Source organism: Vombatus ursinus, unplaced genomic scaffold (genome assembly GCF_900497805.2).
Source record: "Vombatus ursinus unplaced genomic scaffold, bare-nosed wombat genome assembly UNPS02014820.1, whole genome shotgun sequence".
Classification (NCBI taxonomy): Eukaryota; Metazoa; Chordata; class Mammalia; order Diprotodontia; family Vombatidae; genus Vombatus; species Vombatus ursinus.
Window position 1 is genome coordinate 18,302,435 of NW_020954598.1, and position 17,430 is coordinate 18,319,864.

A 17,430-nucleotide genomic window follows, 5' to 3' on the forward strand; every position below is an offset into this window, starting at 1 on the left:
AGAGAGAGAGAGAGAGAGAGAGAGAGAGAGAGAGAGAGAGAGAGAAGGCAGAAGAGGCACAGGCGCTCAGCAGGAGCCCCTTCACAGCCTTGCTGGCCAGCCACACCACGCGCCCAAGTTCCGCGGGTGGATAACAGGACCAGCTCCTTCCTCCTTCCCGGAGGCTCAATGTCCCGCTGCACACTGATGAAGCAGGGCAGAATAGGGCAGGGCAGGGCTAGGCAGAAGGAGAGAGGGCGAGGCTTCCCAGGTATACAGTTCCTGGCGGGCAGACAAGACTTCATAGGAAAAACTTAGATGATCCAACGGGAGGGCGGCCACTCCCCTCCATTCAGAAAGGGGGCTTCCTGCACCAAGAAACCTTGCCCAGAGCATCGGCGAGAAACCCCCTCGGGCCCAATCGGCTCCTGGTCCCTTTGTCCCTTTCAGACACCCAGGTACCCTGCTTACCCCAGAGCAGCACCAGGAAAAGTCGCAGCCGCAGCCACCGCCGCGCTCGCAGTTCCATCGCGCTCGCTCCGAGGAAGCCTCGTAGGACGGCTTCCAAAAGAGGAGCGCCAGGCGCCGGCTCGGGCTAGTGGAGGCGGGGAAGGGAGGGACGGGGAGGGGAGGATCAGAGGAGGAGCCGAAGATAAGTGGGAGTCCGAGGCGGCCCGAGGTAGGTGAGCTGCTACAGCAGCGCCCACCAGCCCGGCTCAGCCTGGATGTGCCTGGTGATCCAGCACTCTCTCTTCTCCGCCTCGTGCTTCCCTGGCTCACTTAGTCTGCTCTCCCAGCCGGGGCTCAGGAGCAGGAGGAGAGCCAACGGCATTGCGATTCCCCCCCACCCCCCCGACTCCCGCTGCCCCCGCCTCCTAAGCAGAGGCAGACCGCCCCTCAGCGCCCATCAACTGGAACTCTCCTGTTTCTTCTTTTTGTGGGGTTGTGGTTTGTTTCCTCCCCCACGGTAGGTCCTCTTTGCATGGGTCAGAGGATGAAGAGGATGTAGTGGCTATTCTGGGATCCTCCAGGGGAGTTAGGGGCCGGAACCACTGAGAAGCAGGGCTGCTGGAGGAAGGAGGGACAGAAGGAGAAAAAAACCGGGACCCTGTCTCGGGAGAGGAGGGGTGTGTGTGTGTGTGTGTGTGTGTGTGTGTGTGTGTGTGTGTGTGTGTGTGTGTGTGTGTGTGCGCATCCCCTTTGCTTTCTTTGTGCATCAGTACGTGTGCATGTGTATGTGTAGTCATCCTTTCTTCGTTCCTTTCCCTGACAAGACTCTCCAAACACCTTCATTCAGAGTGTTTAGTGGCCACACACACATACACACATACACACACACACACACACAACTTTTTCTCTCTTCAAGCACCAACGCTTAGAGTGTATTGATTAAGCAGCTTCTGCTCCCTTCTATCCTGGGGCACCGCTTAAGACTACTATGATTTTTCTTGACTTCTCAAGAAGTATTACTCGAGGACCAGCACTATAACCACTGTACCACCTAGCTACCATAAGATGGGTCTAAATGGAAAGAGCACATATGAAGGCAAAAGCTTTCCAAAGATAGCTACCAATTCCCAAACCATTAAACTCTTTTCTTATATTCTTTTATTTGTGATAATAATAATAGGTGGCATTTATAAGACATTACTAATGTCTTACTAGTAGCCCTACAGACGAGGAAACTGAGGCTCTGAGAGGTTAAGTGCTCATGGTCCCTGATCAGTGACTGTAGGGGAATTTGAACCCAAGTTTTCTGGCTCCAACTTGGACACTCTTCCTGGTAAACCAGGCTACTTCTCTAATGTACAAATGTAATATGTGATGTCATTTTCATCCGAACCACAAATATTCTATCAGAAGTCTATTTTCTGCAATTCCTCCTGTGGCTAGCACTTAATACAATGTACTGACACTGGTGTTAGCTTTTTGCTACTATCTAATCCTGGTGGATATGACCTTGCTTTTTTTCTCTCCATTTTTAAGGTTTGTTTTCATTTTCCTTCCTTCTGAGAGAAAAGAGACTGATATAATAAAGGAGTGAAGATTATTTGTACCTTTCAACTTAAATAAGTTCTAAAATTATATTTCAAGGGATTGTTTCCCGCCCTCCCCCAAAATTAACTGATGAGCTCTCTCCATCTAAGGAAATTCACAAGACACAAAGAAAAGTGGTTCTGGAGGTCAATAGCAAGTGTCTTGTCAAATTTATTATACCATTATAAAGACACTTTAAAATTGGGAGCTATTGAATGTGATCATGACTTCTACAATATGTAATGCTGATGTAGCAAATAAAATCAACCTTTAGGTAAACTGAGGTACACAACTCCCAGCAAAATCAGTTTATTGACAGTGATGTATATTATCTGTTAATAAAGTGGAACAGACTGGCAAGTTCAGTAAAGCCAGGGACCCCAATGAGGAGGGGACCTTTTTATTGACATACAACAACAAAAAAGGTCTTGGTAATTGTGGAGCATTACTATTGGCTATACTAAGAAAGATGGGTTGACATTCAAGTGAGGCTAGTCACCCCTTTTCTGACAATGAAGAGCAGCTATATGGTACAGCAGAGTGCCAGGCCTAGAGTCAGGAAAACTTGAGTCCAAATCCGGCCTCAGACACTTACTAGCTGTGTGACCCTGAGCAAGTCATTTAACCCTGTTTGCCTCAGTTTCCTCATCTGTAAAATGAGCTGGAGAATAAAATAGCATACCACTCCAATATCTTTCCCAAGAAAACCCCAAATGGGGTCACAAAGAGTCAGACATGAAATGAATGAACAACAATAAAAATTGTTTTATGGGGCCCATCTCTATCTTGTAATCTTTGCTAGGGGATCAAAATGACTAGACTTGCTGCCTCCTTGAAAGAGATGAAAACTCCCCTAATTGCACAGGGACAGGCAAAGACAGATGACATATCTTTTGGGGATGGTACCAAGTTAACTTGTGGGACTTAAAGATTACAAATAGATGTCCCAGAAATACACAGGTATGAGATAATAACTTTTCTTTTAATTATAACTTTAAACTAACTCAGAGGGACAGCTGAATTTCTGAGCTCAATTTGAGAACATAGAAAGGTAGCTTTAGGCAGATGCAGACTCAATTATAAAACTCAATACAGCATAAAATCAATTACATTGTAGCATCAATACAGTCAAAACTCAACATAATATTAATCTGATCCTCTCACCGAATTATACTGGATCTTATCCAATATTCCAGACACCAAATACAGGCATCATCTTCAGCATTGATAGACTCTACTATCTGCTTAACTCCTAGGTTATGTTCTGTTCTGTTGTACAATGAATAAATACTATCCTAAGTCAAAGCAACCCACCACAAGACAACAAAGCTAGCACCACACCCATGTTATGACAGCTGGGAGGTCCATTAATCTAGAAATCATTAAATGATTTTTAAACTCTTAAGTCAGGTCACCCAAGTTACAGTTTCCAATGAACTAGAATAAAATGACCTAATCCAAAAAGCAAATGTTTCCCCAGTATGAAACATACAAATAGCTTATGAATATAAATACATTGGGATGAATACCCCTATAGTATGATGTAACTGCAGTTATTTCTGGGTAGCCATACTTTCTGTTGCTACCTGCTCCCCAAAGCAAACTTTCACAGCCCTCTGTAAGTTCTCTAGTTAGGTCAAAGCCCAAAGTACAAAATAGGAGGGATGCAAAGAAGTAGGAAGAGAAAAGAACGGGTTTTGCTCTCCCACAATGCTTAGACCTGTGATTCTATCCACATGGGTATTCATTCTACAGAAGCAGATAAGAACCAGAGCATTAGTCTTAGAGCATTACCAGAGGTTCAGCCCATGATCATACATCAATTTGTGTCAGAGGTGAAATTTGAACTCAGGTCCTTCTGATTCTAACCACTGCAATGCTGCATCTCACAATATACATAGTGGGTGCTAAATAAATATTGATTGGTTTATTTCAAACCATATGATAAAGAGAGAGGATCTACTGTAGGCCAATGGGAGAGAGATTATAAGGCAAGGAGGAATTTTCAGCCAGTAAATCATGGCCACAAGTGATGGTCTTCTATGCCTGTTAATGGCATGGAGGAGTAGTGAGGGAAAGGGAGGAATGTCCTCTGATTTCTTTCTTTCAAGCCTGGTGCCTGTGTAGAGTTGTGAGGAGGAGGAGAAAGGTTTAGGGGCAAGGAGTTAGAAAGAGGAGGCAGATTGTTCCTTAGTTTAAACCAAACAGGGCAGTCACTTATCTGCTATCATATGTTCCAAAGGAGAGAATGACCTATGAAAACATTTCTCTAAATTTTTGGAAATTTTTGGAATTTTTTGGAAAACCAGGGACCAACCACCATCATCTCATCCCCCAAGTCATACTAGAGGCAGTTTCTATTACATAGTAACATGGTAATTATAACTAACATTTACATATGTCGCAATAATTTTTCTCCTCATAATAACCCTGAAAGTAAGGTGTTCTTATTATCCCCATTTTACAGATGAGGACACTAAGGTTGAGTGACTTGCCCAAGGTCACACAGCTAGTAAGTGTCTGAGGCTTGACTTAAACTTGTTTTCCTAACTCTGAGATTAGAGCTCTAACCAATGTATCACCTAGCTCCCTCAGGTCACATTTCCTGCCCCACTCTACTCCCATATAAGGCCATTTACAAGGACCTCTGTCAAAACCACATAGTTGGGCCTTCCATTCTTGTGTGTCCACTCCTTCACAGCTATGCTCAAGTATTCTTAAGCCTGTGGCAGGACTATATTCCCAAACTTTGTCACCCTTCAGTAACCAGTTAGTAGCACTTAAGCTAATAATACCTAACACCCTGCCTCCCACCCAAAGAAATAAGATACTCTTAGGGTCTCCCCTATTTCCAGTGCATATAACATATACTGCAAGAATAATCTTCAACTGATTATGTAGAGATGTAACTGTGGGACAGAGACAAAAGCATTGGATTTGTAGTTAGAACCTGTGTGAATCCCATTTGTATAAGCTTTAAGGTCTGCAAAGTGCTTTCCTCCTGACCACCCTGTGAAATATTAATGCATAGATCATGATACCTCTTTTACATATGAGGAAATTCACTGAACTTCCCTAAGCTTCAGTTTCACTTGAAAAATGAGGGAGTTAGACTAGATTTCCCAGCTATAAATCCTATGATCCACATCATTTTTGTGGTCAAGAGCTTTCTATGGTTCCCTATTGCCTCCAGAAGCCCAACTCCTTGGTCTGCTACTAAATGCCCTTGTTTTAGCCCCAACCTTATTTATTTCTCATTACTCTCCATTTATGTCTCATATATATCTATAATGAAGCCTGCTTTTACAGGCTCTCAGGAGCTGATTGTTAAATCAGCTGAAATAAGCAATAACCTTGGAAATAAATAAACCCAACAAATTTCAGTTTGGTTATTTGTTTTGTAGACTGTTTAGATTTGAGAAAGTGATAGGGGAAAGTATCAATAATGAAGATTGTGCTAAAAAGTGTGTCAAGCTTACATTCTTTCAGTCCGTTTCCCAGTATGCCATACATTCCAATTAAAATGAAACTCCTTCCTATTCCCTGAATATATCTCACAACTTCTTGCCTCTGAGCCTCTGTTCATGTTGTTCCCTTTGCCTAGAAGACTCCCCATTCCCAGTTCCACTTGTTTATTTCCTATCCATCCTTTGGACCTCATTCAAATACCACCCCCCCCCATGAAGCTTTCCCCAATCTTCTCCCACAAGTAATCAAGAGATTACTTCCTGTGAAGTTCAACAGCTCTTCATTCTTCCACAGGCTTTTCACATTTTCCCATTCCAGTTTGCGTTGTAGTTATCTGTTTATCTTAATAACCTACTGCAAGGCTAACACAGATGGCAGGGAAGACACTTTCTTCATCTTTGTATTCCCACAATGCTTGGCAGTGCCTTCTATATGGTAGACACTGGATAAATATTTGCTGGATTAGAGACATCTCCATCTGCTACATCCTTCCCAGAACCCTACATTCCTTCATTTCTTTGGAAATCCTGATTCCAATCTTCAGCTGGCATCCATCAGAAAGCCAAAACATAAAATAACCCTCCCCATGCTATGGCATTTTTCTTCCAGTTCTAACAATAACAAAAGAAAAGCCGAATTATCACATTCCGAACATTGGTTAGCCTGTAGTCACACTTCAGCTGGAAATTCCCGAAATGAATTTCATCCACCAGGCTTTCAGATGTTCCGCCTCTTTCTTCATTTCTTCATAGGCAAGTTCAGACTTTCAAAGCAGCTCATTTCCAATTTCAACTCACATCAGTTGACACAACTCATTAATCCTTCAGTTCCCACTGAAAGCTTTTCAGCATGCATCTTCACTGCTTTGGGAAATTGGAACAAAGAGCACCTGCAGGGAGCTACAAATGCTTCCTTCAAAAAGAGTTTATGCTACCTCTCCAAAGGCTACTTGCATAATTTCACAGAAATGTTTTCAAAAAATGTCAGAGTCTTCTACAAAAAGAAGTCTATAACCAATTAGCACACACCTGATTGGGATGAAAGACTGATAGAGCCAAACTTTGGCCTCCATTTAATCCACAGTCAAGTTTGACTCCATGTATTTATTCCATTAATAACAATGAAAAATAAAGCAAAGAACAGAAGGAAGGCCAGAAGAAATCAAAGGCAAACAGAACAGCTTCAAAAGTTATATGTTGAATGTGTTATATACTTAATGAAAAGAAAAGTCATTTCTACATAATAGAGATCCACAGTTTCAGGAACAATCTTCTCCTCTAATACATGCATATAGAAATGTTTACTTTCTTTGGAACTTATTAAGTCCAGAATTTAAAAAACAAAGAAAACAAAAAAAATTTTAGAAGAAAAATAGAGCATAGGATTTAGAGCTGGGAGAGATATTGGAAATCACCTGGACTTCTCATTTTATAAAGTAGTAAACTGAGGCACAGAGATGGGCCAAGACTTGCCCAACATCACACAGGTAATCAATAGCACAGACTAGTTCTTCTGACTTTGAAACCAGGGTTCTTTCCACTACCCACTACCTTCCAATGCTGGAACCAAATTAGATTGATTTCAGTTGCAACTAGTGCCTGAAGTACAAAGAGAAAGATCATTACGTACAAGGAAGATGTCACTCTGTTCTCCCTAGCGTAACCAGGTGTTCAATTACATGTCCCAGAATTCATAATTAGGTTTCAGAATTTTTTCCCTGCCCCTGGAGAATATTTGAACATTTGATTATACTCTAGGAAAAATAAAATGGGGGAATAAGCTATAATTTCTGCTTAGAAAATCGGAACTTGCTATCAAGCACAATAGCTTTTCCAAACCCTTAAAACATCACTTAATCTCTTCATCCCATTTCCCTTTACTCTCTCACTTCAGCAGACAAACTCACTGCTGACTCACTGGGGAAAAAAAAGGATGACACCTGAAGCTAGATTTTCCATCTTTCCCATCTCAACATGTCTTTAGCCACTCCATATGGTGTTAAAAAAAAATTGGATTTGGAATCAGAGGACCCAGATTTGAAACCCAGATCAGTCACTTTTGAATTTGAGCAAGTTATTATACTTCTCTGAGCCTCAGTTTCCTCCTCTGTAAAACAAAAAAACTAGACTAGAACAGGGATGCTTAACCTAGGGTCTGTTATTTTTTAAACAATATTCTGATTACTGTGTTTCAATATAATTATTTTCCTGTGTAATCCTCTGTATTTTATTTTATGCATTCAAAAACATTATTCTGAGAAGGAGTCCGTAGATTTCACCAGGCGGCAAAGGTGTTCATGAAAAAAAAGCTTAAAAACTTCTGGACTAAATAACCTTTAAGTAGCTCATAATGTCCAGAAAGAGGGAGATGATAGTCCTACTATGCACTGCCCTGGTCAGAATATGTCTAGAGCAATGGTTCCCATTTAGTGGTTTGCAGATTCCCAAGGAGTTCATGACAATGATCCAAAGGGTTCATGCTAAAAATTCTTTAAAGGCTCTTTAAGCAGTAAATAATGGCCAAGAATTTTATCAGTAGTAAATTAAATTACTCTGGGACATCACAATACAATAGTTGGTATTGGAGGTAGCTAAGATGTCAGGCCCCTCCTCCACAGGAATGCTTGCCTAAGACATAATAAGCCTTCAATTAATTCTTTTTAACTTATTGATTCATCAGTTGATCTTGTATACATTTTCTCAGTGTTCCTGCTTTGAAGCTATGAGCCAAGAGCCTGAGAAAATCCCCCCAAATGGATCTGGACCATTTGTTTATTCAACAAGTATTTACTGAGGGCCATCTATGAGCCAGGCATTGTACAGGATATTGAAGATATAAAAACAAAAACTAAATGATTCCTGCTTTCAAGGAAGCCATATTTTATTGGGAGAAAACAATGTACATGCAGATAATTAAAAACAAAATATATAACAAGTAAATACAAAGGGGATGAGGCAATCACTAGAGACTATGGGAGGAAAAGGAGGATCAGAATATACTTCATGTAGGAGATGATACTTGAGCTTAGCCTTGAAGGAAAATAGTAAAATTGCAAGAGGTGAAATTGAGCATTCCAAGCCTGCGCAAAAGGACTGATGATGGACAAATCTACACTGAGTGTCTTTATAAAGGATATTTATTCAGTTTCACAGTGATGCTTTAAAACAATAGGAATCAAAATGAAACAGAGCAAACCAGCAGACTGGAAAGATGCTAAGAGTGTGCCAGGCTTGACCCCAGCTGTTCCCCAACACAACAATCAAAGCAGAAATGGAAAGTGGTCATCCTGCAAAAGTGGATAAAAGACTTCAATGCCATCTCTGGTGATTAGATCATCACCTGGAAAGGATCCAAGCCTTCAATGTTATTTGCTTAAAAGTTTTCCTGCATTTTCTTTCTCAGTTGTAGTTAAGTTTCTATCTTATTAGTATTATATTTAGAGCATCCTCTTGACATTTTTTAAGTGAAGGAAAATCAAATAAATAAACATAAATATAAGAGGAAAAACTGGTCAACAAGAAAGGAGAATTTTCCTGGTCAATTTCTGTTGCACCCTAGTGAATTTCTCTATAGGTTCTCCTCTGCCTTTTGTAGAGGAAAGCCTTAAGTTTGAAGTTAGAAAGTGGCAAGTTCAAATCAACCACTTACTAACTGCATGACCTTGGACAACTTTTTGAGACTCTCTGGGTATCAGTTTCTTTCTCAGTGAAATATGGAAGTTGGATTAGATGAGTATTTTTCAAATTTTTTTATCTCAGGACCCCTCTAGATTCTTAAAAATTACTGAGGACTTCCCCTCAAAGAGTTTTTACTTATATACATTATTTCTATCAATATTTATCATACTGGAAATCAAAACATCTTAATATTATTTTTAAATTGCTTTGATCTTAAGAACTCCCCAAAAAGGTCTCAGGGTTCTTGGGGTCCCCAGGCCACACTTTCAGAATCACTAGACTAGATGATTCCTAAGGTCCCTTTCTCATTCTAGATCAAGGGTTTTTAATATGGGTTCCATGAAATGGTTTCTTAAATATTTTGATAACTGCATTTCAATACAATTAGTTTCTATTGTAATTCTAGGTATTTTATTTTATGCATTTAAAAACATGATACTGAGGAGGGGACCATGGATTTCCCCAGAATGCCGAAGGGGTCCATATCACAAAAAAAGTGTTAACAACCCCTTCTCTGGATTTATGATCTAAGTCATAAGGGTGGGGGGGAGGGAAGGGGAGAGAGAGAGAGGAAGAGAGAAAGAGGATTGTTTTATATTCCCTTTCATTTGCAGGAGAGACCAATGGACGTTGGGAGATTCTAACACTAAATCAGATAGTTGTCTGGGACAAAGAACTAGAGTTCAGCCTCAAACAAAGGAACTCAAAACCAGACTTAAACTTATCCTAGGGATACTCTGCCTGGACTTTGTCCCTTAGCTGGGTATGGCATCCTGTGGCCTTAGCTATAGCTAAAGAGATGCCAGCCAATGCATCCTAGCAGACAGGAGCTACAATGGCTATTGCCTAAGGAGGGTTTATGTTATTGGAACACCAACAATAAGAACTACAATGTGTTAACCAAAAGAACTTTTATTAAAGGTGGCACCTCATACTTTTAGTGGTGGAGAAACCCTAGCAAAGATATAACATTCAAAGTGACTCTATCCAAAAGGAAATACCAATGAGCCAATTAGGTCAGGACTCTGTTCAGAATTCCCCTAGGCATGAAACCTGGAACATGACATTGGTCTCTGGTTAGTTGATACAAGTCAAAGAGTTTCTGCTGACCAGGTTCAGACATTAGTCATCCTTACAGCTGAAGCCAAGAAAGACTTTTTGTTTACCCTGTCTTTCCACACTGCATCTATTCTCCTACAGTAATCAACAGGGTACCCTGAAGAGGTGAAGCCCAAAAGCCTGAAGTAGAGAGAAAGCAGCTACAAGATCAGAGTAATGACTATGAGAACAGTGCCTATCAGTGACCATGAGCCTAGCATAGCACCACCTGGCAGAGAATGCATGTTAAGCCTATTGGACCAGCAAGGAGCAGACTCAACAGGAGCAGCATGATAGCATCACTAGAAGACAAGCAGCAGCCCTATATTGTCAGATACATGAGTTGCCCTTTCACATATTTGCCCTTGATCTGCATATTTCCTATTTTTGTGCCCCTCCCTATATATTCCTAAGATATGTCCCTCTTCCCACTGCTGGTGTGTGTGGGAGAGTGTGTCCTGACTATGAGGAAAATGTTCTTTTGCTACTTCTCTTACAATGCTATTTCATTAAATACCTTTGCTTCAACTATTGTGTCTTCCAGTTGATCAGAAAAGTAAGCAAATCAATGCTAGCTCATGAATTGTGATCTACACAAACCACTTAATTTAGGTAGCTTGACTGAAGCCCACATGTGAGAGGGAGTGCTCCCAGGTTCTCTGCTTGAATAAGGGGTGTTTCATCATTAGGTTTCGATGCTAAGATGTCTTCCATGGAGAACTACAAAACCAGTAACTAAGACAAAGTCTGATTACTATGATTTAAGGGAAAGCCCTGGCCCACTGAAGTTTTCCCAGAAATTAAGAAATCAAAAACAAGAGTTCTTTGGTTAAAACAGAAATCGAAGACAAGGTCATTTCCCTGAAGCCAACAGTGTCTGGGGGAAAAAAAGAATCTCTCTGGAATGATGCCTGGAGTCAGGATGAGCACTATTCTATTTATAAAGGGAATGGATGGGGAGAGGAGAGTGAAATGTCTTAGAACCATAATGGTTCTGAGTTCTAGCTATAGAACAACAGAGTCAGAGTTCAAACAGACTTCATAATACCTTGTAGTCCAATTCATAGCTGACCAAGAATGCCCCTGAGAACACCGAAGAAAACAATTATCCAAACTTTGCTTTAAGATCTATAGTGTGAAGAAGCCGACTACTTCCCAAGACAGCCCAGTCTACTTTTGGATAGCTAGCTCTAATCGTTAGGATGTATCTTTTTTGCCCCAATCAGAGCCTAACTCCACTAATTCCACTGCTAGGTCTGTCATCTGGAACCAAAAAGAATTGGTCTAAGAACAGCCCTTCAAATACCTGAAAACAGCTGTCATGACCCTCCCTAAAACACCATCTTGGGCTCTAAGATAATCATGTTCAGTTACTCTAACTCATTCTCATATGGGACGTGGTTCTGTGCAGTGGAAAGAACACTGGATTTTGAGGCAGTCAGCTTTAGTTTGAATCCCAGCTCTACCACTTGCTAGCTGAGAGACCTCGGGCAAGTTATTTAAATCTCTGGGCTTCAGTTTCCACATCTACTCCCAGGAAAATTACAGTCTAATAAGGGAATGAGAGAGAAACACAAATAAATGTATTAAATAAGTAGATTGGATAAGTGCCTAACACTCTGCCATACAAGGTCTGAGGGGGAAAGTCATCAACACCTCGGGATCAGGGAAGACATCATGAAAGAGGGGACAAATTAATTGAGCTTTGGCTAGAAACTTAATGGAGCAGTTAGGTGGCTCGGTGGATAGAGCACTGGGCTTGCAATCAGGGAGACTCATCTTCAGGAGTTCAAATCCAGCTTCAGACACTAGTTGTGTGACTCTGGGCAAGTCACTTAACCTTATTTGCTTCATTTCCTCATCTGTAAAATGAACTGGAGAAGGAAATGGCAAACCACTCCCATATCTTTGCCAAAAAAACCCAAATGGGGTCACAAAGAGTCAAATATAACTGAACAACAAGAAAATTAACTGGTGAAAGTGCAGAAGGAAAACATTCCAGATGTAGAGCATAGTCCTTGGGTGCGGTCTTTGGACTAAGTCCAAGTTTTGCAGAACAAATCCTTTTATTAAGGGAATTTGTTTTGTGAAGTTTAGATTCAGTTAAAGGGCCTCACTTGAGGACCTAGAGGGCCACATGTGGCCTTGAGGCCACAGGTTCCCCACCCATGCATGGGCAGATGATACATATAATAATACATGTAACTCCTAAGAACTTTATCATTATTAGGAAAGTTAGAAGGAGTCTATGTAGACAGAGAGTACAGGTGTGAATCTATTATGTTGGTATGATCTCAAAAAAAAGAAAAGTGAAGTGAGTGAGGTTCATGCTCATCTGAAGTGGTTCAAAGAAGAAAGAACATATACATACTTAGTTGGGTATAGAAATCTATCTTATCCAAACGGGAGGTAGGAGGGGAAGGAGATAAGAGAAAGGGAGAGAATGATAAGAGGGAGAGCAGAGTAAGGGAGGCAGTGGTCAGAAGCAAAACATATTTTTCAGGAGGGACAGGGTTAAAAAAAAGAATGAATGATAAACAGAAGAAAATGGGTTAGAGAGAAATACACAGTTAGTAATTATAACTATAAAAATGAATGGGATGCACTCACTCATAAAACAGAATCAAACAGTAGAATGGATTAGAACTCAGAATCCAATGATATATTGTTTACAAGAAAAAATGTTTAAAACAGAATAAACACACAGAGAGAGTTAAAATAAGAAGCTGGAGAAGCTTCAGCTGCAGTAAAAAAGGCAAAAGCAACAATCATGATCTCAGACAAAGGAAAAGCAAAAATAGACCTAATTAAGAGAGATAATCAGGGAAGATGCATTTTGTAAAAAGGTACCATAGACAATGAAGTAATGTCAATACTAAGCACATATGTACCAAATGGTACAGCATTCATATTCTTAAAGGAAAAGTTAAATGAGTTACAGGAGGAAAAAGTAAAACTATACTAGTGAGAGACCTCAACTTATCCATCTTAGAACTAGATAAATTTAACCATAAAATAAATAAGAAACAAGTTAAAGAGATGAATAGAATTTTAGAAAAGCTAGACATGGTAAACCTCTGGAGAAAATTGAATGGAAATAGAGTATACTTTTTCCAACTGTATATAGCACCTTCACAAAAATTGATTATGTATAAGGGGATACCTCACCCAAAAAATACAGAAAAAGTAGAAATATTAAATGTACCCTTATTAGACCATAATGCAATAAAAATTACTTTCAATAAAGGGCATTAAAAGTATAAATTAAAATTTCATTGAAAACTAAATAATTTAATCCTAAAGAATGAGTGGGTCAAAGAAAAAAATCATAAAAACAATCAATAATTTCATTAAAGATAATGATAATAATGAGACAACATACCAAAATTTATGAGATGCCACCATAGCAGTACTTATGGGGAAATATATATCTCTGAATGCTTATATCAATGAGAGAGAAGAAGAGAGAGAGAGAGAGCCAAATTTGGCTTGCAACCAAAAAAAATAGGATAGAAACACATTAAAAATCCCAAACTAAATAGCAAAATAGAGATCCTGAAAATCAAAAGTGAGATTAATAACAATGAAATGAAAAAAGTGTTGAACTAATAAATAAAACTAGAAGCTAATTTTATTTTAGAAAAAAACAAAATTGATGAACCATTGGTTAATTTGATTTTAAGAAAGAAGAAAACTAAATTACCGGTATCAAAAATTAAAAGGGTAAATGCATCACCAATGAAGATGAAATTAAAGCAATTATTAGAAACTATTTTCCACAACTATATGCCAGTAAAACTGAAAATCTAAGTGGGGAAAAAAAGACCTAGACTCTGTCCTAATCAAACTATGTATTAGTAGGCTCAAAGTCAAGCAATGTGTCTGGTATATTTGGGAGAATAATTTCAGAGAGTGAGAGAAAGGTCTAAGAGTTAGAACCAAATCCGCCATACCCCTCATTTCCCTCCCCTTACCAGTCAAATTCTATTTGATTCTCTCCCATACTATTGAGCCATGCTAGGAATGAAAACTTGGTGATTTCATACACACCTTCCCATCTCCCTCAAGTCAGGAGATGCATTTTCAGACTATTGTATTTTCAAATTCTGATGGATTCTCCAGAAATTCATTGCAAAATTTCTCTCTTACTCTTTTAGCCATAGCTCATTTAAGCTGTTTTAAAGGCTGAAAAACACAGTTTGTTTTTAAAATTTAAGTTGAATTTTCCCATAGAACTCAGAAAAGTTGCCCTTTGTGAGAAGGAATGCTTTTAACTTTTAGGAATGGATTTCAAAACCTGGAGATACCTTCATTTTGTGTATAATCAAATGAGATAACATGTGTAGTGCTTTGCAAACCTGAAGGTGCTATATAAATGCCAGTTATCCTTATTGTTGTTGTGGTTGGAGGGAAAGGGGTAACTGCTAAGAGGTAATAAACCTTATTAAAAAGTCAAAGGCTATTCATTTACTCTTCCTTTGTTCTGTAGAGGCAAAGCTGCTGGCTATGAAGAGTTAGATTATTTGGTTTATTGTGTTCTTTATACTTAAATTTAGGGCAGAAGAAGAATGAAGGGATGGGGATAGGCGAGCTTTAGTTTTCTCAGCATAAAGAATATACTGTACTTACATGTGGTTGCACCATTTTTCTGTACTCTTGAAAAAAAAATCTTATGCTTTAAGGAGCAGTTGTTTGTCCTTACTTGTTGAAGAAGACTAATTACTCTTGCATGAATTGTATTTAAGTGAGGCAAGAGTCGTCAGCCTCACTCTCTCTTCCAGGATCATCAAAGTCCAGTGGCAAGACAAAAGTAAAGATTCTGGCAATGGCCCAAGATGCAATAGATAACTTTGGTGTCCTATGTCTGACCAAGCTCTAAGCATTCCCCGGCACCAGCTTCAGCCGCCTTCATGGCCTTTGGAACAAATTATTCTCATCTGCCCATTCCACTGGGGGAAGCTTTCACATGTTGGAAAGAAAGACACCCCTCTAACTCCCCAATAGGTACGAGGCCCATTGGTTACCCTCAATCTGATTTAGCCTGCCTGCCTAGACATTTTTTTAACCAGGGTATGGCTGCTTCCTATGCTACAGCTTCTTAGAGCCATGGTGAGAGTTGGGCAAAGATAGACACCAAAGGGCTCTGCAAGCCCTCACATCAGAGTCTTCTTTGAACCCCATACACTGGGGGCTCCAATACTGTTATTACATGTTTCAGGAATAGAGGTTGCCAGGGTAAGATAGTGGGTCCTATACTTGAGTTGGGATCAGAAGACTTGGATTCAAATCTTGGCTCTCCTGCTTGCTACTTTTATCATTTCCCTTCTCTGGCATTTTTCTATGAAATGGTAAAACTAGAGGAGGTGATGTCTAAGATACTTAGATCTTCCTGCTAGCAAAATAAATAAGAGGAGTTTACATGGTACAGTGATTCTGGGATCAGAGAACCTGTGTTCAAATCCTGCCTTCATGTTTACTACCTGTGTGATCTTGTGCAAGTTATTTAGCACCCCTCCAGGCCTCAGTTTCTACATCTGTAAAATGGAGGCAGGATACTGAGTTAGAAAGTCTCTGAAGTTCTTTCCAACTGTCAGTCTATGATCCCAAATCTTACATGAATCAGGAAGGAAACAGCTTCCCTATCCCACATTTTCTTTTCCCCATGCTCCTTCTTCTTTGTCATTTTTTTATCTAAAATCAGAGACTCTTATAGGAGAAAGAGAATTCAGAGATCATCTACTCTAACCTCAACCTGAAACATGAGTCCCCTCTACCACATTCCTGATAAATGGTCATCCAGCCTTCACCTGAAGGTCTCCAGTGAGAAAGAACTCACCACTTGTCTGGGCAACTTATTCCATTGTCAGACAGCCATAATAGCCTACTCTATATAATTATCCCATTGTCCTCCAACATAAATTAAATACATATTTTATATTATGTTTTATATATACAATATATTGTATTTGTTGTTGTTCAGTTGTTTTTTCAGTCATGTCTGACTCTTTGTGACCCCATCTGGGGTGTTCTTGACAAAGGTACTTAAAGTGGTTTGCCATTTCCTTCTCCAGCTAATTTTATAGATGAGGAAACTGAAACAAACAGGGTTAAGTGACTTGCCAAAGGTCACACACCTTCTAAGTGTCTGAGGCCAGATTTGAACTCAAGAAAATGAGTCTTCCAGACTCTAGGCTGGACACTCTATTCACTGTGCCACCTAGCTGCCCAATATATTGTATGATATATATTTGTATCATATATTATTATATATTATATAATATATTACATCATTTCACATCATGTCATATATTCATTATAATAATATAATGAATTATATTATATTGTATTGTATTTTATTACCCATTCAAACACACTGATCCTAATAACTCACCGCACTCTGGTCTTTCTTACATCCTCTACACATAAAAATACACATAGACCCTGGCTACTCTCTCTTCCCATAGTGATAACAATGGCTCAGAATAGTGCTACAAGTTCTGTTAAGGCTCCCTCTTTATTGCTCTCCAAATGCTGACATCACTATGTAGGAAGGCACTGGGACCCAGTGTCATACTCTCAGTGATCAAAGCACAAGGAAAGCATTTCAGCATCCACCTAGCCTCAGTGCCCACCATGCTGTCACAAAACAAGGCTCACCCAGAAGCCACACTGACTACAGGGTTTTCCTCTTGGATACAGCTTCTTAACCAAACTAACTCATTTATTAACTATGACTGTTTTCTCTCTCCTTCTTCCGCACACCATTAATCACTCTAGCCACAGTACTAACTGTCCATTCACAACAAACTCCCCAGTGCATACTCCGGGGCTCGATCTCCTAGTGCCATGCTAAACAGATCTCCACCATCAAACAATACAATCCCGGGAGAAATTAACAATTACAGGCAGCTGCAAGCCCCTTTTGCCTTCCATGGGCAGCTGTCTGCCTGTCAATTTAGACATCCTCAGAGTCTAATAAAAAGGTTGTTATGTGAAGGAGATATTAGACTTGTTCATTTTGATTCCAAAAGCATAACTAAAAGTAATGGGAAGAAGCCAAATAGAGGCAAATTTAAATTGGCTATGAGGAAAAGCTTCTGACCAATGAGAGCTAACCAATCATAGAACAGGCTACTTCAAGAGGTAGCCAATTCAGCCTCATTAAGGGCCT

General features: G+C 39.8%; 1 protein-coding gene across 1 annotated transcript in view; it reads right to left on the reverse strand.

Moving 5' to 3' along the window:
• RAMP3 (receptor activity modifying protein 3) overlaps positions 1–769 on the reverse strand; it is a 58,503-nt gene extending 57,734 nt beyond the window's left edge. Inside the window, exon 1 of the mRNA XM_027837058.1 lies at positions 451–769. Coding sequence (XP_027692859.1) covers positions 451–508 — 58 coding nt within the window. The 5' untranslated portion in view covers positions 509–769. The remainder of the gene's footprint in view (positions 1–450) is intronic.
• Between the last annotated feature and the right edge of the window lie 16,661 nt (positions 770–17,430).